Source organism: Moschus berezovskii, chromosome 14 (genome assembly GCF_049115385.1).
Source record: "Moschus berezovskii isolate FMDL1 chromosome 14, NW_MosBer_1.0, whole genome shotgun sequence".
Taxonomy (NCBI): Eukaryota; Metazoa; Chordata; class Mammalia; order Artiodactyla; family Moschidae; genus Moschus; species Moschus berezovskii.
The window spans coordinates 50906953-50933662 of record NC_142473.1 but is presented as its reverse complement, the minus strand read 5'-3'; the positions used below and the strand labels follow the sequence as shown (position 1 = coordinate 50933662).

General features: G+C 51.4%; 1 protein-coding gene across 4 annotated transcripts; it reads right to left on the bottom strand.

Moving 5' to 3' along the window:
• Window positions 1-809: 809 nt before the first annotated feature.
• TRIM3 (tripartite motif containing 3) lies at window positions 810-26699 on the bottom strand. 4 transcript variants are annotated; one of them, XM_055423496.2, is made up of 12 exons: window positions 26529-26699; window positions 17962-18127; window positions 10627-10858; window positions 10248-10399; window positions 9859-10039; window positions 8844-9576; window positions 8608-8711; window positions 3303-3470; window positions 2963-3131; window positions 2650-2720; window positions 1510-1650; window positions 810-1387 (listed from the first exon to the last, which is right to left on the bottom strand). In XM_055423496.2, exons 2-12 carry the CDS (start codon window positions 18090-18092, stop codon window positions 1235-1237), a joined length of 2235 nt encoding a protein of 744 aa, XP_055279471.1. In that variant the 5' UTR covers window positions 18093-18127; window positions 26529-26699; the 3' UTR covers window positions 810-1234. The 4 variants fall into 4 exon arrangements, with proteins under 4 accessions (XP_055279471.1, XP_055279473.1, XP_088699245.1 ...); XM_055423498.2 differs by lacking the exon at window positions 17962-18127 and having other exon boundaries at window positions 10632-10858; window positions 26529-26652; XM_088843119.1 differs by lacking the exon at window positions 17962-18127 and having other exon boundaries at window positions 26529-26646.
• Between the last annotated feature and the right edge of the window lie 11 nt (window positions 26700-26710).

Sequence of the window (26710 nt, the reverse complement as noted above, 5' to 3'; positions counted from 1 at the left end):
AAAGGTGGTGCTCCACCAGGGCAAAGTCTTGAGCTTCCCCATGACCTCTTATACCCAACCTTCCCAGACTCATCACTCCCCAAATACTGTTGAGTGCATTTTCTGCCAGTTACCATGCTGGGTGAATGAGGTGCTACAACTTACCAGTTAGGGGTATGACCGCTCCAGATTCAAGACTGGGCTCTGTTCTTACTTAGCAATAAATAGCAGCTTCAGCCTTTTGTAGACAGGGAGAAATCATAAACCCTAATTCCCAAATCACTGAGCGCTGCTGGTAATTATCTTTGGAATTGGCAGCCAAACCTTGGCACAATAGAGCTCAGAAGAGGGTGCCAGGACCCTTGCTCCACTGTAGGGAAAGGGCAGCAGTCTTGGCTCAAAGAGCAGGAGGATGAAGCAGAGCTCAAAGTCTTTGGGACTGAGTTTTCCAATGCCCCGAATTTCCCATAGCCTCGGCTCGTCCCAGGTCCCTAACCCAGGCCTGCGCCTCAAGGATTGCTGTCATCCTTACAACTGTTCTCCCCACAGCTGCTGGTTGTGTTTGGGTAGGGTCTTTTCTCAGCCCTAGAGCAGAGAACCAAAGACCTTCCTGTTTCTGCAGGAGACGTGGGCCTGGGGACAGGCATTTAGAGGTGGCTGAGTTCCAGGGGCTCTGCCTCTCTGCTCTCTTCTCCTGAAGCTTCAAAACATCAGGGCGCATTTGGAATCTGGGTCCCCTAACCCAGCTGCTTGCCCTTCTTTTCATCAAGAGCTGGTCGTACCCTCATCTCCCCTTCCAAGCCCCATCCCACAAGAAAGCAACAAAACCATCGTGGTGAACACATTTATTTAATATGGGGGGTGGGGTATTGCTGCCTCTGTCAGTGTGTATAGGGTGGTAGGGAGACAACCAGAGGGACTTTCGCCCTAGAGTAAGAGGCTGTTCTGGCCCCAGGCTGGGGGGTGGGGAGCAGACTGAGGAGACGGGGAGGTGTGTAAGGTGGGGAGGGGAGGGTGAAGCTCTGCACACATCCTTGGGACCATGGTCCAGGCCCACCCAGTCACCAAAGCAAGAACCGAATAAATAAAGTGCAACCGTGGGGGGTTGGGAGGGGGGAGAGGGAGGGCACCGGGCGCACCCACGCCCGCAGCCCACATTCAGTGCTGCCAGGCCTGGCCCACCTCCCGGCCAGACCATCTTGTCCAATCACCCCTATGTCCATCCCTCCATGAGCCAGGCAGGGCCCCTGTGCAGCTACTGGAGGTAGCGATAGGCCTTAAAGCAGTGGTTGCCGGCGTCGGCCACCACCACGTGGCCATCCGAGGTCAGTGCCAGGCCCTGGGGGCCGTACAGTGGCTCTGCAGATGTGTTGATATAGGACAGGAAGGAGCCAGAGCTGTCGAATACCTGGGGAGGGAGTGGAGATCAGAGGGAGAGGTGAGATCAGGCAGATGAGCGGCAGCTGGGGAGGGGGTGTGCGGGGCCCGGCGGGAAACCTCAGCCTCGTGCCACCCCTGGGCCTTCCTCACCTGGATGCGGCTGTTGCCCCAGTCGGCCACGATGATGTTCCCATTGGAGTCCACAGCTACCCCTGTGGGAGCGTTGAACTGCCCATTGCCCTCGCCATGGGAGCCAAACTTGAAGAGGAACTCCCCGTCGGCACTGTACACCTGGCAGAGGAAAGGTCTGGGGACTGGGGACCCAGCCTCAGGCAGAAGGCAGGGCCTTGGAGGAGGATGGGGTGAAGCCCCAGGGCTGAGGACCCCCAGATCTGCAGCTGTAAACCAATTTCTTCTCCCTAGGCTTCACGGCCATGCATCCCACTGCCTACTGGACACCCCCACTGATGTCCCTTGGGCAGCTCACCTTCCCCAGGAAGGCAGTTCATTCTCCTTCCCAGTGACTGGCAACACCCTGGTGGCCAGAAGTCACTCTCAACTCCACCTTCTCTTCTGCTTGACCTCCAGTGAATTACCATAAGCCGCTGAGTCTATGTCAAATCTGTATCCTGTGCATACAGTGCCACTGCAATGGTGCTCAGCTGGATTACTGCAAAAGACTGATCTTTCTGCCTCTAGTCTCACCCTAGTCAGAGCGCTCTTTCTAAGACACACAAGATTGCATCACGTTCCTGCCTGCAATCCTTCAGTGACTCCCCATAACTCTTAGGAAGAAAGCAAGCCCCTTCAGGGAGTGAGCAAGCCTCGCTTCTCACCTGGCACTACTCCCCCATCTTCAAACCTCATCTGAACTACATGGTAAGAGTTCCCACCTCCTTAGCGCTCCTGTCCCCCTGTCTTCTGGTTAATTCCCACTTGTGCTTCAGGTCATTCTCAGTCTCACCTAAATCAAGTGCTCCTGCGATGCCCTCACCGAGTTTCCCCGCACTCCCGTAGCACAGCATCTGTCACATCATATTACAATACCCTGGCACCTTTTTCTCAACCCCACTAGACCAAAATCAAGAGGATAGGGAACATATTTGCTTTAACATAGTGATTATTCCCAGCCTCGAGCACAGTTCCTGGGACAATGCAACCACGTCACAAATGTTTATTGAGCAAAGGAATGATCTCGGGGGAGAAAGCAGGGAGGTGAGGGAGAGAGGGGTCTTGTGGAGGAGGAAAGGATGCTGGGACAGTGGTCATGGAGGCAGGGAGGGCACTGACCTTCACTGAATGGTTATGGAAATCCGTCACTACAATCTCATTCTTGTTGTTCACAGCCACAAAATGGGGCCCTGAAAATACAAAGTGGGCTCTCTGGCAGTAAGCCGGGAGACTGAGCAGGGTGGGAAGAACATCTGTGATGACAAAGCTGGGCTGGGAGGAGATGGTGGGGTCTCTGGGATGATGGTGCTAGGGTACAGTGCAGGGAGGGGGGTCAAAATATAGGAGAAGGGGTCTTTAGAACTGGGGCATATAGGGGAGTTCTCTGCGGCTGGGGTTTTGGGAACTAGGTCTCTCAATCCTCCTCCAATACCTGCAAAGTGGCGGTCAGTGGCCCCGCGGCCCCCAAAACGGCCCACCAGCTTGCCATTGGGCTGGAAGGTGAAGACGCAGCAGGACTTGTTGTCGACCACAATGATATGCCCGTTCCGGTCTACAGCCACTCCCTTGGGGCCCATGAGGCGGCCAGCTCCTATCTTGGTCTGGAGGAACGGGTGACCCGTTAGGGGCTGCCTGGTCGGGACAGCAGTCCCAGCCTGGCACCAAAACAGAACCTTAGGCGGAGGATGGATCGGGCAGTCCAGGCCTTGACCACCAGGAGGCAAAAGAATGGCCACTGCGGCTGCAGAGTAGAGTGACAGTAGGCCTCTCACCTTGAACTTGCCTTCAGGGGAGAAGATGCTGACCCAACGGTTGTCATAGTCTGCGACGATAATGTCTCCATTGGTGTCCACGGCCACACCCGTGGGGCGCTGCAGCTGCCCGGGTGAGCGCCCTCGGACCCCGAAGCGGAACTTGAACTGGCCTTCATTGGAGAAAACCTGGAGCAGAGGAGCGAGGGAGGGAGAGGGCAGGAGGGGACAGACTGTGGGCACAGAGGGAAGGGAGCAGAATCCTGAGGAAGGAGACCCCCCCATTCATTCATCACTCAACCAGCACTTCCTGACACCCTGCTGGGGGTACAGGGCAGAATCAGACATGGCAGACCTTAGCGGACATGCAGCAGAGGTGTGACTGGGATTGTGAGGATGTGAAAGGGGTGAGGGGTGGTCAGGAAAGGCTCCAAGAGCAGGGGCAATCTGAGTTAACAGCCTCATAAGGATGCCAAGAGATGAGCCAGAGTTGGCAAGTAAAAAGGAGGAAGAAAGGTGTTTAAGCTGAGTCAACAGTATGTAATAGGCACAGAGTTCAATATGTACACTACTTAAGTCCAGCATGGGCACTGCTTGTCCAGTGTGGTCTTGTCCAGTGTGGTTGGACTGTAGTGGGCATTTCCGTAAAGAACAGAAGAAAACTTTATTCTGGATACGATGAGGAGTCACTGAAAAGTTCTGGGCAGGAGAATGACAAGATCTGACTCTGTGCTATAATATGAAATATATTTGGTCTTTGTCCCCAGTGCCTGGCACAGAGCTCTTCAGACCCTGAAAGAATTTCCTGATCAGTAGCAGTGTCTTTTGTCATTCACAAGGAGCCCCTTGTGAGTTTATGCTAATGAAGGACTTAGAGTGGGACCCCTGGATAGCTTCAGGATGAGGTTGGTCACTGGAAAGACCGTCTGATTAAAGGGTCAGAAATTTCAGCTCTGCCCACCAACCTCTGGGAAGGAGAAGGGGTTGGGAGCACACATTAAGAAATCCTCTTGAACAACAAGATTCGATAAGCTTCCAGGTTGGTGCCAGGAAGGTGTGTTCCCCAGTTCCACAGGGACCAAAGCTCCTACACTAGGAGACCTCACCCTATGTACCTTTTTTCTGGCTGTTCATCTATATCTTTTGTAATACCCTTTATACTAATAAAGGATATGATAAAGATAATTAAATATTTCTCTGAATTCTGTGAGCTGCTGTAGCTAATTATTTGAGCCCAAGGAGTGGGATGTAGGAACTTCCAATTTACAGCTGGTGGGTCAGAGAATAGGTGACAACCTGAACTGTCGATTAACCTCTGAAGAGGGCCATCCTATGGGGCTGAGCCTTTAACCTGTGGGTGTGATGCCATCTTCAGGTAGTATCCGAATTGAGTTAAATTCATAGGATCGCTGGTCAGTGTCCACTGAGAATTGGAGAATTGCTTAGTGGTGCTGGAAAAAAGCCCATGGGAGCTTTTTAAGAAAGAGCACACTAGGGATTTCCATGCAGTCCAGTGGTTAAGATGCTGTGCTGTCACAGCAGGGGGTGAGAGTTTGATCCCTGACTGGAGAACTAAGATTTCACATACCACATGGTATGGCCAAAAAAAATTTTTTAAAGGAGTAAAAAAAAAAAAAAGAGCACTCTGGCTGCAGGGAGAAGCCGAGACTGGAAATTGCTAACTAGTCCGAGGTGCTGCAGTGATCCAGGGGAGAACTAATCCTGGCTTGTGGACCAGGGCACTTGCTGGAGGGAAGTAGATGGACTCAAGAGACATAAGGAAGAAGACTCAACAGGACTTGGTAGCAGACAAGAAAGGGTTAGGTGAGGGTCAGGGTAAGGGACAAGGATTAGCCCCTCCAGGTTATGAGGCTGATGAAGTAATCTGGACAGAATAAACCTTTCAACCTCTCATTCCTGCTTCTACTTCCCCCACCTTAGCAACACAGTCAGGTCTCCCCATCCTTAAAACACTACTTTAATGCTCCTCTTCTCTATAGCTAAGCCCTCTTGCTTATTCCTCACAGCCAAAACATCTGTCTGCCTAAGTCTTTGTTATAACTCCAGGGACACAAGGTAAATCAGAGCCGAGAGCAGCCTTGCAGAACTCAAGTTACAGGCCTTGGCCTTGCTCTTGCTCCAGACTTCTTCCCTCTTTAGTGGACTGAGGTCCCCACGCCTGCTTCATCCCCATATTTCAGGCCTGCTGGGATGTCTGAATTGGTCCCACCTATGGACATCACTTCTTCCTAAGATGGACCTTCCATCATGCCCTCCCTGTCTGATCAGAACAGCCCCTGGGTTCTTCCCTGGTCCTATGCTTGGACAGCACTTGCCAGCACAAGAAGATAGGCACTCTATGGGCTGAAGAGCTGCTATGAGACAGACGAAAAGGTACAACCAGATCGGCAGTGAAGCCACACATCTGCGTCCTTCACTGCGAGCAGCTTCGTTTCTATCTCAACACTGAGGCTTTATGGGGGGTCTTACTCTTCTCATCCTATCCTATCCCAACCCTTACAACTGGCCAACTCCAATTCATCTTCCAATTCTCAAAATTCCCAGGTCACTTCTTCAGAGAAGCTTCAATTCGACTACCTGAATCAATACATATATATATAAAGTTAGCTCTCCATAAGACACACTATTTAGCTCTTTTCATAACAACTGTCACTTCTGTAACTAAATAACTGCTAAGTAGCCTTCCCTGTAAGGACGTAAGCCCTAGGTGAGGCATGGATTGTGTCTGTTTTATGCGCTGCTGCATTGCAGCACTGGTACAGCAACTGGCGCACAGCAGACATTCAACAAATGAATGAATCCGTCAGCTCACTCCCAGACCAAAACTGACACCTCTCCTCGGGTACTGCACAGTTATCTCAAACTCACCACACATCAAAGTGTGAACTCATCAACTCATTCCCAGGCCCCTTCCTGAAAGGCAACACCACCTACCCAGGGCACCAAGTGCTGCAATTCTTGATCCCTCCCTCTCTTTTGATTTCTGATGGCTCATCAAAACCTGTCATCTTTGCTTACTTATCTCTAGAATCTACCAGTGCCCTAATTTGACCCTTAACATCTCTCTCTTATGCCACGGTAGCAGTAAACAACTTCAGGACCTGTATCTACTTGGGCAAGAGACTAAATAAAATAAAACAAGCAAACCAGTGATTCTAGTAAAGAATGAAAAGGGCCATGGCAAAAGGCTGAGGGAGCTCAGAGGACAATGTGATTAACATTCTGCCTGAAAGAAATGAGGATGCTTTCACAAAAGAGCTGATAAAATTTCTGGACTCAGACAATTAATTTCACAAGGATATAATATAGCCAAATCAAATCCTTCATTCAAAAATCACAAAATGTTTTTTCTCTCCTGTCAGCTGATGTGGATTCAACACAAGGAGATTTGTCTTGGCCGCCACCATAGCCAGCTCCAAAGAAGGAAAAGTTCACGAGGGCTCCAATCATCATGAACCGAGGGGGGAGTCACAGTCCATCTGGAAGCCTGGCCCATACCAGACCTGAGGACCCCAGAGTGAAAGCAGTAGAAACCCAGCTTTAGAACTGAAAGCCAGACTCCTAGCAGCTATGAGGTGGCTGTGTGGGTGGGGGCGGGGCCAGGAGGATTGCTGCAGGGGAAGGAAGTATTTGGAGCGAGGAGGGGGCTGTACTAGGCCCTCCCTCTTAAGTTCCCACCTGGAAACAATGGACAAGCACAGACCCTTGTTGGGGAGACAACGTGACATGTGTGTCCACCCCAGGAGAAGTTTCCCCAACCTCAACTTTTGTGCCAGAAAGCACCCTTGGCATACCGAGGAGGAATCAAGTTGGAGGGTGGAGGGTACGACAGCAGGCCTCATCACCAGCCCTACCCACCCACCTGCTCCACTCCATGCTATGCAGGATGGACCCACACGCCTCCCTGTGCTGACCTGAGACTCTCCTTTCCTCTGCACTTAGCAACAGGGTGGGAATAAAGGCAGGCTAGACAGGCTGGGGAATACACTCATGCAAGAGTCCCTGGCTCCTTCAGTCTGCTAGAAGGAAAGCAAGGGCCAGCTGGAGCTGAGTCTAAGGAGACAGACCTTTGGAAGAGCCGTATCTGTGACAGGGGTACTCAGGCAGAGGGTCGGGAAGAAGTTAAACATACAGGTGTGAAGTAAGGCTCAAGGACAAGTTTTGCTGTTCGACAAAATGTTTTCAAGAACTGAAAGTTTACAGTAGTTAGAGCAATCCTGTGCAGTTATCAAAATCAAAATCCCATAGCTTCTGCTCCCAAACCATTTACAGCGTGACCTCAGATACTTCACTCCTAAAATAGTCTCCCTCCAGCCCCTCTCTCCAGCTCCCTGAACAGCATCCTCCAGCACCTTCCCACCTCCTGACTTTTGTTTACAGCTCCCACCTGGACAATGATATTGTCAACAACAGCTAACGTTAGAAGGTTCACTCGGTGTCAAGCACAGTTCGTTATGTCAGGCAGCCCTCTGAGGTATTCTTTTCCTAATTTTACACATGAGTTAACCAAAGCTCAGAGAGGTCACATGACTTGTCAGTAAGTGGCAGAACTAGGATTCAAGCCCAGGTGTCTGGTTTCAGACCTTGAGCTTTGAACGGCGCTGCTGCATCTAGAACACTGGTGACTGCCATAGGTTCTGCCCACTCCTAGGCTCACTACAAGGAAGAGACAGAGAAAACCACATTTTCTAGCTTTCTGGAGCCCAGAGTGCAGCAGAGACCATGTCCCCTTGAGTGGTGGATGCCCACTCAGGTGCCTGAGGCACTAGGAGGGCCAGGGGCAGGGCCACCTATGAAATGCCTTACGCTCTAGCCACTGGAAGGCACTGCTTTCACAAGTTACCCGTGTCTGACCGTCTAGTCAATTGGACATTTGCAGAGACCAGCACAGATGACACACAGGCATGTTGGAAGATAGTAGGGGAGGTGTGGAGCCTGTGTCCTGACCACATGGTGGTGAAAAGGGCAAGATGTAAGCCAGCCAAGTGGAACCTCAGGTGGAGGCAGAGGGAAAGGAAGAATGAGCCAGATCTTTGGGGTCCAGGAGATGGTCCTGCCTGACCACAGCCTGGGAGGTAGAGGCTGCCAGCTCAGTAAACCCTGGTGCCTAACTGTGAAGTTGCTGGTTACCGTTGTGGCCAGTGAGGTTGGGGTGGCAAGTGGCCGGGTGAGGGGTGGTACCATGATTCATTGTTCTTTAAGGAAAGGTACTATCTGCAGGGTTTCACCTTTCCTTCCAGAGATACTCTGTTTCTGAGTAGGCTATAGCCTGAGAATCTCAATTTGGCGTCAAGGGAGAGCTTACCTGGATACATTGGTTGTTGCTGTCTGCTACCACTATGCGGCCGCTGCTGGCTGCGGACACACCCTGTAAATTGGTGAATTCACCCTTCTCCCTTCCACGACTCCCTGTGGGGAACAGATGGAACGGAAACAGACAAAAATTCACACTGAGGTCATTTTGAGCCGCTGGCCCCACCCATCCCGCCCCCTGCCCGCCCCGCCCCGCCCCTTCTGGCTCAGCCCTCGGCCCCGCTGTACCAACTCGGAAGACTAGCTCGTCCTCGATGGGGTTGTCCTTCCGTTTGCCGCCCGTGCTGTACATGGAGCTGGGCCTTCGCACAGCCTTCTGGCGCACGTGGCTGCCCGGGCCGCCAGGAGACTTGACGCGGCGCTTGACGTCGTCCGGGGAAGGTGGCAGGTCCCCAGGGCGCAGGGCACGCACGCGGAAGGGGCTCCCGCGCACCGGCTGTCCGTAGAGCAGCACCGAGAGGAGCAGCTCGCCTTCCGTACGCGCCGTGTACACCAGCTCGTACGTGCCATTCTTGTGGTCCACCACGGGGACCGGCAGGCGCGTGCCATCCGGGCCCGTGATCTCGGCGCGCAGCTCGGCGCTGCCTGTGCGCACCAGCCGCCCATCCTTGTCTTTGGTAGTGACGGTGAGCGAGGCGGGCTGGCCCACCAGCGCCTGGCGCAAGCCTTCGCCCGTGGCCACCGTCTCGTGTGCAGTGGCACTGGTAGTGAGCAGTGCGCCCAGGTTGAGCACCGATCTCCGCAGCCCGTCGACCTCGAGGACTAGTTCCAGCTGTGCGTTCTCGTGGGGCCGCTCCGGGAAGGCCTGCGCCGCCAAAGCCGCCAGCCGCTCTCGCATGTGCTTGCGTACCAGCAGCACCTCCGGGGCCGAGCCCAGGCGCAGGGCCTGCTCCGCGAAGCTGCAGCTACTGCCGATGTGTTCCTGACCCTGACGCAGTGTGTCTAGCTGGGTCTGCAACACCTGAGGAGGGGTTCCGGGAGGTCTGGGTGAGCAGACTGGTGTGGTGGGGGGAAGGCTAGGCAGGGGGTGTTTCTTGTGATTCCTGATGAACTTGTACTATGGCATGAAAGAAATACAAGAGGGTGGGTATGGACAAAGGACACGGATGCCCGCAGCGCCTACTGACCACGTGAGGAGGCGGAAAGCAGAGGCCAGGGGAAGGTCTGCACAGGTGTGGAAAGGCGGGGAAGGCAGCAGGCTGTCTCAGGATGGACAGCGGTGGGAAAGGGTGCGCAGACGCACCTTCTGCTTGGCCCCACAGATGGCCTCCAGGTCGCTGACCAGAGCCTGCTTGCGCTGCTGCAACGCTTGCTCCAGGTCCTCGAAGGCTGAGCTGATCTGGGCCAGGGCCTCTGCCTTGCGCTCCTGCAGCTGCTGGCTGATGCCCCCGACTAAGGCAATAGCTGCGGACAGCTGTGGCAGTCTGGGGAGGGGAAACATCTCATACTGGGGCTGCCTGTGGGCGCCCGCGCCAACCCATTCCTTCTCCCTGGGGACCCTACCGCTGCCCTGGGCGAATTCCCCTCCCTGCCACCTGCCTGTATCTCCACCCTCCCGAGGGTCTCTCTTCTGCCCCTGGGAAAGCACCACCCCAGATGGCCCCAGGAGCCCGCTTCCCACCAGGCGCCTACCGGCCGCGCACCGCCTCGAGCTGGCGCTGCAGGGCCGCCTTGTGCTGCTCCACCACGTCGCGCAGCAGCACCGTGCCATGCTCCCGGTGCTCGCCCGCGCGGCACTCGCCGCACATGGCCGTCTCACAGGCCTCACAGTAAAACTCCATCGTCTGGCGGCATAAGGACTCCAGTCAGGCATCCACTAGAAACCAGACTTCTTTGTCCCCTCCCCTCCCCCACCTGCCCTCCTTGCCGCTCACCTTCCAGGTGCATCCCCTTACCTGGACCACTTTACCCAGAGAAATCCCTTCTCACCCACAGCCTCTCAGCCCCCTCCCCCGACCTCTCCTGCCCCTCCACCCCAAGTCCTGGCCTCACTGGGCCTGCTTGGGCCCACCTTGCCTTCATGGTTGGGGCAGGAGAGGGGGCGGCCAGCCACTGCGCTGAGGGGGTGGGGGTCCTCGGGGTCGTGGGCCCCATCAGGTGCCTGCTGCATGGCCTCCATAAGGCTGCTGATGAAGAAGTTGTTCTGCAGTGCAGAGACGCCCTGCTCGGGGAGGATGGACGTCTGCCGGCACACCGGACAGGACAGTGTCAGGCTCTGGGCAGGGATGTAGTTCTGGAGGCATCTGGCCAGGGAGGAGGGGGCGTCAGAGGAATGAAGGGGTGAGGGGGTGTCAGCGCACCCCTCCTCTCACCTCTGTGGGTGCCAATCCCTCTCCGCACAGGTGTGCCATTACATTCATTTGGAAACCGCTCTGGTTGGCACATGCACCCTGTCCTGCCAGCAGGGGTAAGAGGCCTCCTCTCTCACAACTTGTGAGTGGAAACACAACCCTGACATCTCTCAGAAGAGCAGACGGATCCGCATTCCTCACAGCGTGCACAAACACAGGCTCACCTTTCACGGGTGTTTACAAACCCTTCTCAAACGTGCGAAAACGTGCGACTGCCTGTCCCCACCCCCTGCCATTAATTCATTAAACATTTATTGACTGCCTACTCTTGCCAAATTTGTGCCAAGCTCTGGGAATACAAAGATAAAGCACAGTGCCTACCTCTAAAATACTTCCAGTTTATAGAGGAAAAAAAGGAACAAAATTAGAGTTTGTAGAAGTAAACAGTGTGATGATTAAAAGCATGGGTCCTAAGTTAGGCTGCCTGGTTCAATTCCCAGGTCCATCACCTATTACGCTATGTGACCCCTGACAAGTTACTTAATTTTTTATGTACTAAGGACCCCTCCTTTGTAAGATGGAGACAGTACAGGTTTCACAAAGCATGGAGGATTAAATGTAAAGTGCTGACAATGCCTGACTCACAGCAAGTGCCATATATTGTAGACTATCAGTATTTGTTGTCGTTCAATCACTAAGTCGTGCCCGACTCTTTGTTTCCCCATTGACTGTAGCATACCAGGCTTCTCTGTCCTCCATTATCTCCCAGGGTTTGCTCAAATTCATGTACGGGTATAAGTATTCAGTTCAGTTCAGTTCAGTCGCTCAGTCGTGTCCAACTCTCCACGACCCCATGAATCACAGCACGCCAGGCCTCCCTGTCCATCACCAACTCCCGGAGTACACTCAAACTCATGTCCACAGAGTCGGTGATGCCATCCAGCCATCTCATTCTCTGTCGTCCCCTTCTCCTCCCACCCCCAACCTTTCCCAGCATCAGAGTCTTTTCCAGTGAGTCAACTCATCGCATGAGGTGGCCAAAGTATTGCAGTTTCAGCTTTAGCATCAGTCCTTCCAATGAACACCCAGGATTGATCTTTAGAATGGACTGGTTGGATCTCCTTGCAGTCCAAGGGACTCTCAAGAGTCTTCTCCAGCACCACAGTTCAAAAGCATCAATTCTTCGGCGATCAGCTTTCTTCACAGTCCAACTCTCACATCCATACATGACCACGGGAAAAACCATAGCCTTGACTAGACGGACCTTTGTTGGCAAAGTAATGTCTCTGATTTTTAATATACTATCAAGATTGGTCATAACTTTCCTTTCAAGGAGTAAGCGTCTTTTAATTTCATGGCTGCAATCAGCATCTGCAGTGATTTTGGAGCCCAAAAAAATAAAGTCTGACACTGTTTCCACTGTTTTTCCATCTATTTCCCATGAAGTGATGGGACTGATCATTAATATAAGGAACACAGGGACTTCCCTGGTGGCCCAGTGGTTAATCCCTCGTGGTCCAGTGGTTAAGCCCCCTCACTGTAAGGAGCCAGGGTTCAATCCCTAGTAAGGGAACTCAGACCCCATATCCTGCAACTAAACAGGAGCACTACAGCTCCTAAGCCTGCATGCTCTAAAGCCTGCATGCCCCAACTGGAGAAGCCCGTGCGCCAAAGACCCAGCACAGTCAAAACAAACAAATAAATATAAGGAACACAGAAGATGTAGTAATAAGGAAATTCACAGAAGGGGCATCTGGCCAAGGATGGGTGGAGCGGGTAGCCAGGAAGGGCAGAAGAGGAGGTAATGACTGTGAATATGATGAGACAGCAGACAAGGGGTGGTAGCATCTTCCTCCTTAGCACCCAGCTACCATTTACTAGGCGCAATGTGCCACATAGTGTACACCTGTTGCTTGTTAACAGACTCAGAAAGGTTAAGTGCGCCAAGATAACAAAGCTAGTGAATACAAGAGGCAGATCCAAGGTAATGCATGTGCTTATGCAAGATACTCTGTAATAGTCTAGGCAAGAGGTGAGGAAGACCTGGATTTGGGCACTAGCAATGGAGACCAAAGGACAACAGAGGATGAGTTGGTTGGATGGCATCACCGACTCAAGGGACATGAGTTTGAGCAAGCTCCGGGAGATGGTAAAGGACAGAAAGCCTGGTATGCTGCAGTCCATGGCGTCGCAAAGAGTCAGACATGACTGAGCAACAGAACAATAACAATGTAGACCAAAATGGAACAAATTTGAGAAGTGCTTAAGAAGTGCAGCCAGGGGGAGGTGTTGTCTGATTAGATAAGGGGAGTCAAAGATGAGCCTGGGTTGACTCCCAGGATCCTAGCTTAGATGACTAAGCGGAGGGTGGTGCCATTCACCATGAGGAGAAACACAGAAAGAGGACTCGTTTCCAGGGAGGTTCACCCTTGGCCTGGTTGAGTTGACTGTAACCCTGGGACATCCAGGCAGAGGGGATCAGTAGACAGCTGGGGAGAAGGCAGGTTAGAGAAAGAGGGAGGCCACCAACATTCAGATGGCTTCTGTAGCCATGGGAGAGGACGTGATCACCAAGAAGGGGATTCCAGTGCCAAGGGCAGGACCCAGCAAATACTGAACGAGGAGAGCAAAGAGGAACGTGCAGAGAGACAGGAGAGATGGGGCCAGGGCAGCCAAGTGAGGGGAGCAATTCCAGAAGCAGGGAATGAGTAGTCATCAGAGTCAAAAGCAGCTGAGTCAGGGAAGGCAAGGGTGCGAAAATGTTGCCAACTGAAGAGTGAATGGCAGGTTGGAAGTTTGAGTAAAAAGGAGGTTGAGGGGTTGGGTGGCAGCTGGGAAGGACAGCGGGACAAAGGAGAGTGCTTATCTGCAACGGGAGGCTTGAGCGTGTTTATAAATTGACGAGCCAGCAGAGGAGGGAGGGAAGAGACTACAAGACAGGGGACAAGGTCTGGGGATGGGAGAGTGGCTCAGGTTGGCTTGAAGAGGCATGGATGGACGGAGGGAGGGGGAAATGGAGGTGGCTGTACTTGAGCGCCGGGGGCCAAAATTAGGATGCGACGAGCTGACTCACTGGAAAAGAGTCTGATGCTGGGAAGGATTGGGGGCAGGAGGGGAAGGGGATGACAGAGAATGAGATGGCTGGATGGCATCACCGACTCGATGGACATGAGTTTGAGTGAACTCCGGGAGTTGGTGATGGACAGGGAGGCCTGGCGTGCTGTGATTCATGGGGTCGCAAAGAGCTGGACACGACTGAGCGACTGAACTGAACTGAACTCGCCTCAGGCAAGGGTAGCGGCTGAAAGCAAATGAGTGGCTGAAGGTGGGCCCAGGAGGACAAGGAGGCTAGGATTCAGCACTGAAGGGAGGAGGAGAGGGGTCTTACTAGAAACAGACTGATGGCAGCTGTGTTTGCATGCGTGCTAAGTTGCTTCAGTCGTGTCCGACTGTTTGAGACTCTATGGACCATAGCCTGCCAGGCTCCTCTGTCCGTAGAATTCTCCAGGCAATAATACTGGAGTGAGTTGCAGTACCCTCCTCCAGGGCATCTTCCCGACCCAGGGATTGAACCTGCGTCTCTTAAGTCTCCTACATTGGCAGGCAGTCTCTGTACCACTAGAGCCACCGTGTTTGGAGACCACCAATTTGTGGAGGGAAAATCTGACTGGTGCAAAGTTTCCCATATCCTCAATCTCCCCTCCTAGTGTTGTCTACACCTCTTGATCTGAATTACTTATCTCATTTATTTAACAAACACTATGTGCCAGGCACAGTTCTAAGTGCTTCACAAATATTAACTTATTGGTGACCTAGTTTCCCCTTCAGTCTTCTCAAGCTGAGGGTGGTTTTGGTCTCATACTCCACATTCCTCAGGGCCAGAAGGTGGGGTTGAGTCCTCCCCACCCGCAACTGGAACATTTCTAAATTCTCCTTCTTCAGCTCCTTGGAAGCTCAGGCCTTCTGTCTACAACACCCCACCTTGCTGTTGTCTCTGCTGACTTAATGGTTGCTTCCCCATTGGCTGAAGTCTTTCTCCTGGCTCACTCTCTTCTTCTATTACTCCTCTCCCACCCCAACACACACTCCTGCCCTTATTCTCAATGACTCTGACATCCACAGAGTAACCCACCCACCATCACGATTTCTTAGTTCCAGGGACTTCCCTGATGGTCCACCAGTTATGACTTTGCATTCCCAATGTAGGGAGCATGAGTTCAATCCCTGGTCAGAGAACTAAGATCACACATTTGTGCGTGACGTGAGAAAAACAAAGATTTCTTAGTTCCTAAGCCTCTTTACCCCCTTACCCCCAGGAATTTTTCCTTTACTTAACCTCAGCTATCTATTCCCATGTTCCCAGCACCACCTATGTCTCATCAACCCTGAAGTCTGCATTTCAACCATTCCGTTTAGTTTCCCTTGTAGCTCTCTTCCAAGCTCGCTGAATCTGGGGTTTACCCTGCAGAATACCTTTGAACTCATCAAGAACCCCATCCTATGTGTTGCTCATGCTTGGCTTACAATGGCTTCCTAACTGGTTTCCTGTTTCCACTCTTGCTTCCTTAGAACCCACTCTTCTACAGCAGCCAGAATGAGCTTTGAAAAACCCAATTTATGTCACATTATTTCCCTGCTAAAGAAAATCCTCCAGGGTTTCCCACTGCATTTAGAACAAACTTCAAACACTTTTCTAAAACCGCCAAGCTCCCCCATGAACTGTTCTGACTCTTTCCTACCTCACTTCACCCCACTTTCCTCTTTATTCATGCACAATGGCGTCTCCTCCGGTCTCTGAACATGCCCCAATTACTCCTTCCTTAAGGCTTTTGCATGAAACAGTGCAAAGATGATCCCCATGCCTGGAACAATCTGCACATGCCTGTTTCCTTCTCATCCTCAGGTCTCGGATCAAACGTCACTTCCTTGGGGAAGCCTTCCCTGATGACTCTCTGTAGACTAGCCCCTGGCCCAACCACTCTCACCTGCTCCCTATTTATTTCCTGGAAAACAGTCCAAACTGTGACTCTCCTGTTTGATTATTTGCTCGCCTACTGTCTCATTTCTCACTAGAGCATAAGTCTTTGAGAGCAGGGACCAAGGGATGAGTGAATGAGTGGTAGTTGGGAGAGAAGGCTCTGCAGTCAAACCTGGATTCAGACCTTGAATGTTTCACTTGCTGCAGAACCTTGGAAATATTTCTTATTAATGACTCTGAACCCTAGTTTCCTCTTCTCTAAAAATGGGGATAATATAGTATCTGTTGGAAGGATTAAGTAAATCAATACATGTAAATCACTTAGCCAGTCCCTGGCAAATAGTGAGCAATCAATACATGGTAGCTATTGTTATAATTTCTCAGGCACTGATTTTTTCCCAGGAGTTCTCAGTGATCTGGGTGTAGGAGAAGGTGTGGAGACATCTAATTACAGCTCAGATCGAGGACTGGGCTTCTGCCACATGGGTTTGGAAGAGGACAAAGGTATATGGTCTGCATAGGATTCAGAATGGGTAGGAAAGACAGGGAGTCCAGGAAGGAGCGGGTGATTGGGAGAAGAGGGAAGCCGTCAAGAGCATCAGACATCTACATCCAGTCAAAGCTGGTGTACTGAAAGTGGAGTGATGGGAGCCAAGAGTGGGATGCTGGAGCTTGTGGCCACAGAAGAAGTGGCCACGTTATTTTGGGTGATGGCAAGATCCAGGGTGTCTTTGGGAGGCTGTCTGACTGAAGTGGTATGGAGGGCATCCCTGGAGAAACAGTCAAGAACTAAGGGGCATAGGTAGGTAGTGAAGTCAGCCAGGTCGATGTAAGAATAGACAGGAAGGCTGAGACTGTTTCCAGCTGATGAAGAGGAGAGAGAGCAGTAGAGCTGGAACCTGAAAGAGCAGGGCTGGAAGGGAAGAGCATCCCTGGGGCAGAGCCGGGTTCAGTGAAGGGGTTGGGGGGGCGGGGTTGGGTGGAGGCAATGGTGACAAGACCCAGGGATCTGGTAACTCACCGCAGAGCAATAAGGGACGAGGCTGGAGAGAGAATACTGTCAAAATACAGATGTGATCATGCATGAAACCCTTCAAAGGCTTCATGTGGCTCTCAGGCTAAGAACAAAATTCCCCAAGAGGTCCGCAAAGGCCCTCTGGGTCTGAGCTCCAGCTCTGTCCCAGGCCACTCTCAACTGCACTCGCTATGCTCCAGCCTCGCCGGGCTTCCTCTAGAGCCTCTCACGGATGTAGTTACTCATGCCATGTGGCCTCCTCACGTTCTGCCTTCTGCCTGAAAGGCTCTGACCACTCCCTTCACTCAGTGAACTCCCATCCAGCCTCTGGATCAGACCTCAAGGAAGGCTTCTCTGATTCTCTAAATTCTAACAGATCCCATCTTAGCACTTTATTTGCAGCACTTATTCAGGGTGCAAAATTACATTTATCTCTATCAATATTACCTTTATCTGCAATATTACATTTATCTGTAGTCTGGCTGTATGATGATTTGATTACTATCTTCCTCCTTCACTATACTGTCAGCCCTTTGAGAGCAAGGATCATATCTGTTTTTGCTTATCACTGCTTGCCCAGCACCTGGGACAGGTCTGGTTCGTAGTAGTTGCTCGATAAACAAATATTTGTTGAGTGGATGAACAATAGATAGAAGCCCAGAGGCTGGGAGGGGTTGCCTTTCCCTCAGTGCCTCAGGATGACAATGAGGACGGGCAGGGAGGATAGACCTAGCTTTGAACATCCTCCCACTGGTCAGAAATTTCTGGTGCCAGAGCTGGTTGAGAGCCTCAGCTCTTTGATTTCTTTGGTGCTGTCGAAGGCTGCCTCAGGGTTTGGGCAGGGGCACAGAAGGCCCCGTTCTAGGCAGGAGGTGCAGCCCAGTGTTAGGAAACCACTGGACCTCTCGCAGGCCCAAACCTTCATCTCCTGCAGCTCAGGGTTCATCTGCCCCCCTCCACCTGTGCACACATCTCCCTTACCGCTTACAGGTTTACGCACGCCACTCCCTTCTCCAGAGGGCCTGCAAGGTCCTCATCCCTCCCCGGTACACACCCCCTCACCTTTCACAGAAGGTGTGCAGACAAGGCAGGACCTTGGGGCACCGGTACCGATCCAGGCAGATGCTGCACACCAGGAACTGCTTGTCCATCGGCTGGACCTCCGGGCCAGGGCTGTCCTCCCTTTTCGCCATGGTGCCCACGGGCGGCTCCTGCCACTCACACCAGCCTGTACCCAGAGAGATGGTCAGCACCAGGGAAGCCAGCACTCCCTTCCTCCACGTGATCCCCACCACCCACAATCCCTGAAAAGCACTAGCCCCATTTCTTCCCTGCCGGGAATGGAGCAAGGTGAAGTGGGTGGACTGGGGGCCCTCTGAGCCATATGCTCTGGTCAAAAGCACAAGCATCAGGTTAGACTAGACTTCAAACCCAGCTCAGCCTCTTCTCAGCTATGTGACCTTGGACAACTCATATATCCTTATTGTGCTTCAGTTTCCATAATCTGCAGTTATGGGAACACTAATTCCTACCTGAAATGGTTGTTTTGAGGATTCTCACTTGCGTCCGTCAAGTGCAGTCAAGCGCATGGTACAGGGATGTCCACTTTCATGGACACACCCACCCTTTATCTCCTTTGCCTCCCTAAACCCTCCCCCAGGAGGCTCTTCTGATACAGTGTCTCTCCTCTGGCCACCTACAGCCCCTCTAGCAGTTCTCTGACCCCCCTCCCAGCACAACTGCCCAGGGTCGCATTCTTCTCCACATCCAATCAGTATCTAGATGTCATGGATTCTGCCTCCCAAATATCTTATCCCCTTTACTCCAAATGCACAGATACCACCCTCAATTCATGCTGCCACCAGTTCTCTCCAACGATACAGCAACAGCCTAACTGGTGTCCTCCTCGCCTGTTTCTCATCAATCCCCCTTGCAGCCAGAATGAAGCTTCTAAACACAGATTCCATCTTGTCACTAACTCCCTGTTTAAATTCTTTCAATGGTTCTCCATTGTCCAGGGACAAAGTCCAAACTCCTTAAATTGGCCAATAAGGCTTAGCTTTGTCTGGCCCATACCTCCCTCTACAACCTCAAGTCTCATGATTCTGTGAGCAGTCACACTGGTTTCTTTTCAGTTCCTGGAAAACTCCTTGTTCTCTTTTGCTTCTGGGCAGTCACACATTCTGTTCCCTCTGCCTGAGATCCTCTTCTAACCCCTGCTTTGTCTAATTTCTCATTTATCTTTCAGGTCTGCGCGTAAATGTCACTTCCTCCAGAAGGCCTTCCCTGATTTCCTGAGGTCTGGATGAGGTGCTCCACCTTTGCATCATTCTGCACCCTGTATTTCCTCCATCCTGGCCCTTATACACTACACTGTAATTTTCTTATTTCTTGGTTTCTTCCACTTTATGAAGAGTTCTTAAAGACAGGTATTATATTTTATTCATTTTTAATCCTAGCACTTAGCACAGAGTCTGATATAAGGATTGGTTGGTATTTATTGAAGAAATTCAATAATTCAGTAACTATTTATTAAGTGCCTACTTTGTACAGGCACTGGGGATAGAGTGATAAACAGAACAGATATGGTCACTGTCCTTGTGATGGGGAGGTGGTGACAGATATTTAAAAAGTAAATAAATGAATATATATACACACACACATATATAATCACAAATTTGGGGAAGGGAGTGCTATACAGAAGAAAGGGTGTTATGAGAAAGTTATGAGGTTTCAGTTGGGTGATTGAGGAAGGCCTTTCCAAGCAGGTGATTTTTAAGCAGAGCTTTGAGGGGCTAGAAGGTAAATGGCAGGGATGAGGGTAGAGGCATTAGGAAGTGAGGGAGGGAATTTATTCCAGGCTGAAGGAACAACATGAAGGAAAGCTCTTAGGCAAAAGGTCATTGAGAACCTGAAAGGACCACATGGTTAGAACAAAGGAATAAAAGACTGGAGGTAACTCTGGGAATGAGATGACAAAGGGACCTTGATGTTAAGAATCTGGGTTTTATCCCAAATTGGGAGGGAAATGATGCAATTTATAAAAAAATAAAAATAAATTAAAGAGCTATTCTGGTGGCTACGAGGATTGAAGAAGAGCCGGGTGGAAGCAGGAAGACCCCTGGGGAGGCTACCCCAGTCCTTCAGGTAGGCTGATGTTGGGTATCAGCAGTGTGTTAGTTGTTCAATCGTGTCTGACTCTTTGTGACCCCATGAACTGTAGTTCTCCAGGCTCCTCCATCCATAGGATTTTCCAGGCAAGAATACTGGAGTGGGTTGCCATTTCCTTCTCCTGACCCAGGGATCAAACCCTGGTCTCCCAGTTTGCAGCCAGACTTTTTACCATCTGAGCCACCAGCCTATAAGCAAAAAGGTGAACTAAGCTGAGAAATAGCCATAAGGTTGAGTCAAGAGGATATCATGACTGACCAGATGTGGAGGGGAAAGGAATAAGGCAATAAGGACTCACAGGTTTCTCTCCTGAGCAGATGTGGACTGTGCTCAGAGACAGTGAAGCTGAGGAACTGATTTGGGCCAGTTATGTCTGAGATGTGATAACCCAGGTAGAGTTGTCAAGTAAGGAACAGAATATAGGAGCTCAAGGGAGAAGTCTGGACTGGTTTTGGACTTGAAGCACTGGCATATTAATGATACTTAAGGTAATGGTGGGGCTTCCCAGGTGGCTCAGTGGGTATAGAATCTGCCTGCAATGCAGGAGATGCCAGAGACTCCCGTTCGATCCCTGGGTTGGGTAGATCCTCTGGAGAAGGGCATGACAACCCACTCCAGTATTCTTTCCTGGAGAATCCCATGGAGAGAGGAGCCCGGCTGGCTACAGTCCATAGGGTCACAAAGAGTCAGACACAACCAAAGTGACTGAGCATGCACGCACGCCTGGCAATGATAATGGATGGGACCATCTAGAGACAGAGAGTGAAGGGTGAAGGAGAACCCAGAGGGATGGGAGGAAGACCAAGAGTGTCTGTTGCTGCTGCTGCTACTAAGTCACCTCAGTCATGTCCGACTCTGTGCGACCCCACAGATGGCAGCCCACCAGGCTCCTCCATCCATGGGATTTTCCAGGCGAGAGTACTGGAGTGGGTTGCAAGAGTGTATGGGATCAAGGAAATCCAGGAAAGAGAGTGACTCAAGAAAGAAGGAGCAGTGAAAGAAGATAAAGACTGAGGGTATCCAACAGATTTGGATGTGGTGGAATGGAAGGGGCAGAATCCAAGTCAGAGTGAAGGAAGGATGACTGGAGATGAAGAAATTAACACAGTGGATGTAAACCATTTAAGAGAGAAACATGGCCATGAAAGGAGGCAGAAAGATAATCAGACTACTTCAAAACAGGCAGTGACGAGGAGCAGGCCATCCCTTTCTGTGCCCAGCTCAATGTAGCATGGGCCCTCTAAAGACAATGAGTGAATGGAGAATGAATGAATGCAATGGGGCCAGCCCAGAGCCCTCTCCAGGCTGGTGGAGGGGCGGGAGCGAGGCTTGGCTGCCTGGGTCTCATATTTATGTGAGGGTGGGCATGGGTAGGGTGGAAAGCATCCCTGTGAGCATCCTCCCCCGATGTGATCACTGGGATTCTGAGGTTCCTTCTCCAGATATGATGGGTTCTGAATCTGCAGACTTAATACAAAGACAACAACCCAGCAGGAAGAGGACAGATTGAGGGCTGGCGGAGGAACAGGAGGCCAGGGCCAAGCTGATGCTTCTGTTTGGCAAAGGGGAGGGCTGGGAGGAAGAGTAGGAGTGGTCCACCAGGCCCTTCTCCAGCAGCTGGAAGTCAGGCTCCGCCTCTCTCCAAGCCCAAGGGGCTCTCCCAGCCTGTCACACAGGGGCGGGGATTGGGCTCCATCCAGGCACTGACAGCTCCTCCCTCCCTTCCCCTTCCTGCTTCAGTTCCCCACCCAGACGTGCTGGGCACGCAGCTGCGTAGGTCATACCCACTCCCCAACCCCCCCAACCCCCGCCCTGGCCTAAATCACTAGGCTCCCTTCCTCTCCCGGGCTTCTACTCCCACCACTCCCGTCTCACTGCCCCCAAGGTCCTATAGGCCATGGTTTAAATGAACTGTTTATCACAGCAGACACTCGGAAGATCTTGAACTCAGAGCTGAGATTTCACCCTGCTTCCTCAGGCTGCCTACTGCCATCTCTGCATCCCTTATCCTTCCCATCTTTTAATTGAGGTTCTAAAGGTTTCCTCTTTCAGCATTCATTCAGCACCTCTGCTAGGTCTGGGGATACAAAGATAAATAATCACAGCTTAGCCTTCATGGGTTCCACAATCTAAGAGTAGAAATAAGAGTAGGTAGCTGTTCCCTTCTCCAGGGGATCTTCCCAACCAAGGGATCAAACCGAAGTCTCCAGCATTGCAGGTGGATTCTTTACCATCTGAACCTCCAAGGAAACCCAATAAATAGATTACTGCAGTGCAATACGGTGAGGGCTATGATAGGGAAGGACAGATTGTTAACAGTCACCTAACCTAGATCCTGGGCAGGGGAAGAGGGTACTAAAGGTTGGAGGTCAAGGGAATTCTCCAGAAGAAAAGGTCATCCAAGAGCTCCAGGATGAGTAAGAGTTACAGAGAGCATGTCTTTTGCAACAGGAGACTGAGTCAAACACTGTGACAGGGGAGGGCTGAGAAATGAGATGGAGCGGTAAGCGGCAGTTAGATCACAATGTTTTGTTGGTCTTATTAAGGAATTTAGACTTTACCCTACACTGGCAGGGGGTTAAGCCTTTATCCAAAGAGCAAAGGAAACCTTTTAGGGGCAGGGTGGGGAGGTGGAGAGGGTTTAAGTACAGGCTGAGGGAGAGAGGAGAGTAAAATTTTGACTGCAGTGTGGAAAAAAGATGAAGGGTGTCACAAGTAGAAAGTTAAGAGACTGCCATGTTATTCTAGAGGAGAGATGAGAGTGACCTTGATTAGTGGAGTAGCAAAGGGGAGGTGAGAGAAGTGGATTTCATAGCAAGAAATCACAGAACTTGGTGACCAGTTATTAGATATGAAGAGTAGAGGGAGAAGAAAGAATTAGAGATGATTCATAGTTTTCTAGCTTGAAAACTCTGAAAGACAAGCAGTTTGAATGGGAGGGTGACAGGCTCAGTGTTTATTTAGTAAAAGGAATCTGAGGTGCCTATGGGACTTTTGAGTGGAGAGATCCAGCTGGCAATTGGAAAGATAAGCTGGAGCCTAGGAAAGAGGTCTGGCCTGGAGATAATGAATTTGGAGTCCTGGGTGTAGACATGGTGCCTGAAGCCATGGAAGCGGATGACATCATCCAGAGAGAGTATAAGATGAGAAAGGAGAGCCTGTGACTGTGCCCCAAGGAACTTTAACATTTAAGGAAGCAAAGCCTGCAAACAAGCTGAAAAGATGTAGCCAAAGAGGCAGGAGAATCAGGAAAGATATCCTGAAAGCAAAGGGAGAAGAGAGTTTCATGGACAGGAGAACAGTCTTCACTGTGAAATGCTGCAAAGGGTTCCCATGATCTAAAGCTCTAAAAGAGCTGGTATTAACCCCAGGGAGTGTGGTTTCTAAGGGCTGGAGGAAAGGAAACCAGACCCAGGGAGCTGAAGAGGAAGTTGATCGTGAGCAAATGAGGATAGCTAGTGCTGATTCCACTAGATCTCTGACATCTGCAAAGGATGTATTTCAAGGCTTTTCAGTTTCTCCAAATTCTCAAGCAGCATCTAATTTCCTCTAGGACTTCCCCCTACAACCTCACAGGAGTCCCAGTATACATTACTTACACAGCTGTGAGTAAAGGTGGGTGACCAAGACATTGTTAAACAGTGGCTGCAAAAGGCCAGTTAGGTTCACTCACTTCTGAAAATGACTTTCTCCTGTTCACCAGCCTCAAGTGTACTTGATCATTTGAAGCCTCAGCAAAATGACGAATGTTGCAAGTTACTGTCTCTGGGGTTTCTCTGGAACAGTTGAAACCTTGGAGAAGGTAAAGTCCTCAAAGCCAAGGAACCCTTGCAGTAAGACTGGCAAGGAAGGAAAGTGATGAAATTTGCAGTACCACTCTCCTCGCCCCCTACTGCTAGACTGAGTAGGTGAATGAACCATTCAATCAGCTGATCATCCTATCAAGCAATCGAATTTCCTGGGCACTCTGGACAAGGCCCTTAAAACAGTTACTGGAGACACAAGCTGAAACAGACACACTCCCTGTCCTTTACAAGTTCTCAGACTAGGGTGGGAATCAGACTTGTAACTATATAACCTACAATGTGATAAGTGTCATGATATTAACATATTCAAACTACAGTGACAGCAAAGAGGAGGAAGTATCTAACTCTGAAGGTAGGGGAGGAGAATAAAGACAACTTGCAGAAGAAGGGATATATGAACTGGATCTTGGGGGACAAATAGGATAAGTACATTGGGAAAACAGTGAGTCAAGGAACAGAAGCATGAAAAATTTAGAAACATGGACCAGTTGGGCAAGAGAGCGAGACTCAAAAAGGCAGTGGCTGTACTTGATGTGATCACGACCCACTTGATATGAGTTCTCTACTAGCCTCTCTGGCTGCTCCTTTACTGTCCATTCCTTATCTGTCTAGTTCCTCAGGGCTTTGTTCTAGGGCCTTTTCTCCCCTCACTTTCATACTCTGGGAGATCTCACCATCCCCCATGATTTCAGTTACCATCCCCTTGCTAACGACTCCCAAAGTCTTATCTCCTCTGCAGAAAACTTTCTTGAACCCAGACCTGTATATCTAGCTGTACCTAGGACATCTGTACAGGGATGATGCTAGAGATTAGTCTAAAACTGACTTCACTTTCCCCTAACATATTCATCTTGCTACATCTCTCATCTCAATAAAAGCCACCACCATCCATCTAGCTCCATCAGCCAGAATCCTGGGAGTCTTCTCAATTCCTTCTTGTCCTTCAATTTTCAGGTATAGGCTATGACTATATCCTTGCTTCTGTTTCTAAAATGTGTCTTGGTTAAAGGTCAGGAGGTTCAGGGGTTAGTCCTGACTCTCACTCACTAACCTCACTAATGCAAGGTAAGACTCTGGACAAGTTCCTACTCCATCCCCTTACTTACAAATTGTGTGCGTGTGTTGGAGGGCGGGGTGTGCATATCTTTTTCTTCCCCAAATCTGAGATTCCCAAGGTTCTCTGTCCAGCTAAAGGTCTCTACAGATTGTAATATGTGTCCATGATCAAATCCAACCTTGTACAACCTTGAGTATTTGATTTCTGGTTTTCAAAGCAAGGCTAGGTGTGTTAGACAACGGTTGTAGTTGTCTACCTCTCTTGCTGAGTTGAGGGCACCAATGACACTTCTTCTGAACACCCTCTACCCTAGCCCAGCAAAATGATTTTGCTGTTTTTCTGAACACAAATACTATACAAACTATGGGCCTTTGCTCAGGCTCTTCTCTCAGCAAGAATGCCGTTGTCCCCTGAGTGGCTGAGGCAGCACCTGGCACACAGAGGTGCTCAGTATATGTTGGTGACAAGAGAGCCATGTTTAAATCACTGCAGTTCCCTCTCAGCAGACAGAGAGGCAAAATCAAAGCAATAACAAGGGGACAAAGTTCCAAGGAAAAAGACCTCCACTCAACATAAAGAAGCTTCCCCATAGCAGAAGGTAGTAAGTGCTCTGTCACTGGAGGCATGCAAGCCAAGGGAGGCAGGGCACCTGTCAGGCCTGCAGCTGATTCCAATTCTGCAGCAAATCACAGCACTGCTTAGGGGATGAATGGGCACTGATGAGCTGGACAGACAGGCAGGGAGAGACCTGTGAAAAAGACCTCTGCACCTGCTCCAACCTCCCAGATCTCATCTTCCTCCAGGGGCCAGTCCTCGTTTATGCTTTCCACATCAGAGACCCTCGCGCAGGAACAAGCCCAGGACCGGCCTTTAGCGAACTGACCTCCCTGGGGTGCAGCCTGCCCCTCCAACCTGCAACCATCTGTCCCTGCAGGATTGCAGCCCGTGATCTGAAGCCAAGTCCAGAAGGGAGGAGGCCAGAACCAGGGAGGAGCCTGGGGTCCTCCAGGCGGGGCCCTGGCTGCATGGGAAACAGAAGAGTCCTTTCCTACAAGAAACAGCCTCCGGACGAGGCTGCCCGTCCTGAGGCCAAGGCTAGAGGAGGAAAGGGTGTCCTCTATACCCGCCGATGGGCCTCCAGGTGCCTGAGGACGGAGAGGGTAGCAAGGGGCGGAAGCGTCTGCACCGGGGAGAAAGGAACCCTCAGACAAGCTGGGCCACTGGACTCCAGAGTCCCACTCAGCAGCCCCACCCGCGCCCCCGCCCCCCATCATCCTCGGCCGCACTGTTCGCACCCTCCGCCAGCATACACAAGCTCCCAAACCCTGCGCTCTTCCAAGGAACCATCACCCATCCACCCGCGCCTCCCCCCTCAAACATGGACCTCACGTGAGCAGCCACAGCCCGAAGAATCCCCCCACGGCTCTCACGGACAGGGACACGCCTCACGTGGGCAGAGACAGGCACAGCTTTTGAAAAGCATCTATGCCCCCACCCACAACCACTCGGACAGACACATCGCCGCTCCGACCCAGACCCGGACCCAGGCAGACAGGAACACAAACGCACCCCTGGGGGCCGCCCGTCGCACTCACCGCGGCCAGGCAGGATGGGAGGGCCAAGACCCGGACTGCGGCCACGCCGAGGGGGCCGCGGCGCTGCCCCTGCTGCCAGCGCCCGTCCGCCCGGCCGTGCCCGCGGCGCCGCCCCACGTCCCGCGCCTCCGCCTGTCCCCGCGCCGGCGCCGCCGCCGGACCCGCCGCACAGGCCGGAGGGA

Coding starts and splice junctions, on each gene's coding strand:
- TRIM3 (XM_055423496.2), bottom strand. CDS start 18,092: ATGGCGAAAAGGGAGGACAGCCCTGGCCCGGAGGTCCAGCCGATGGAC. Junction 10,859..17,961: donor CTGCACACCTTCTGTGAAAG/GTGAGGGGGTGT, acceptor CTCCCTGGCCAG/ATGCCTCCAGAACTACATCC. Junction 2,721..2,962: donor CACTGACCGCCACTTTGCAG/GTATTGGAGGAG, acceptor TTGTATTTTCAG/GGCCCCATTTTGTGGCTGTG.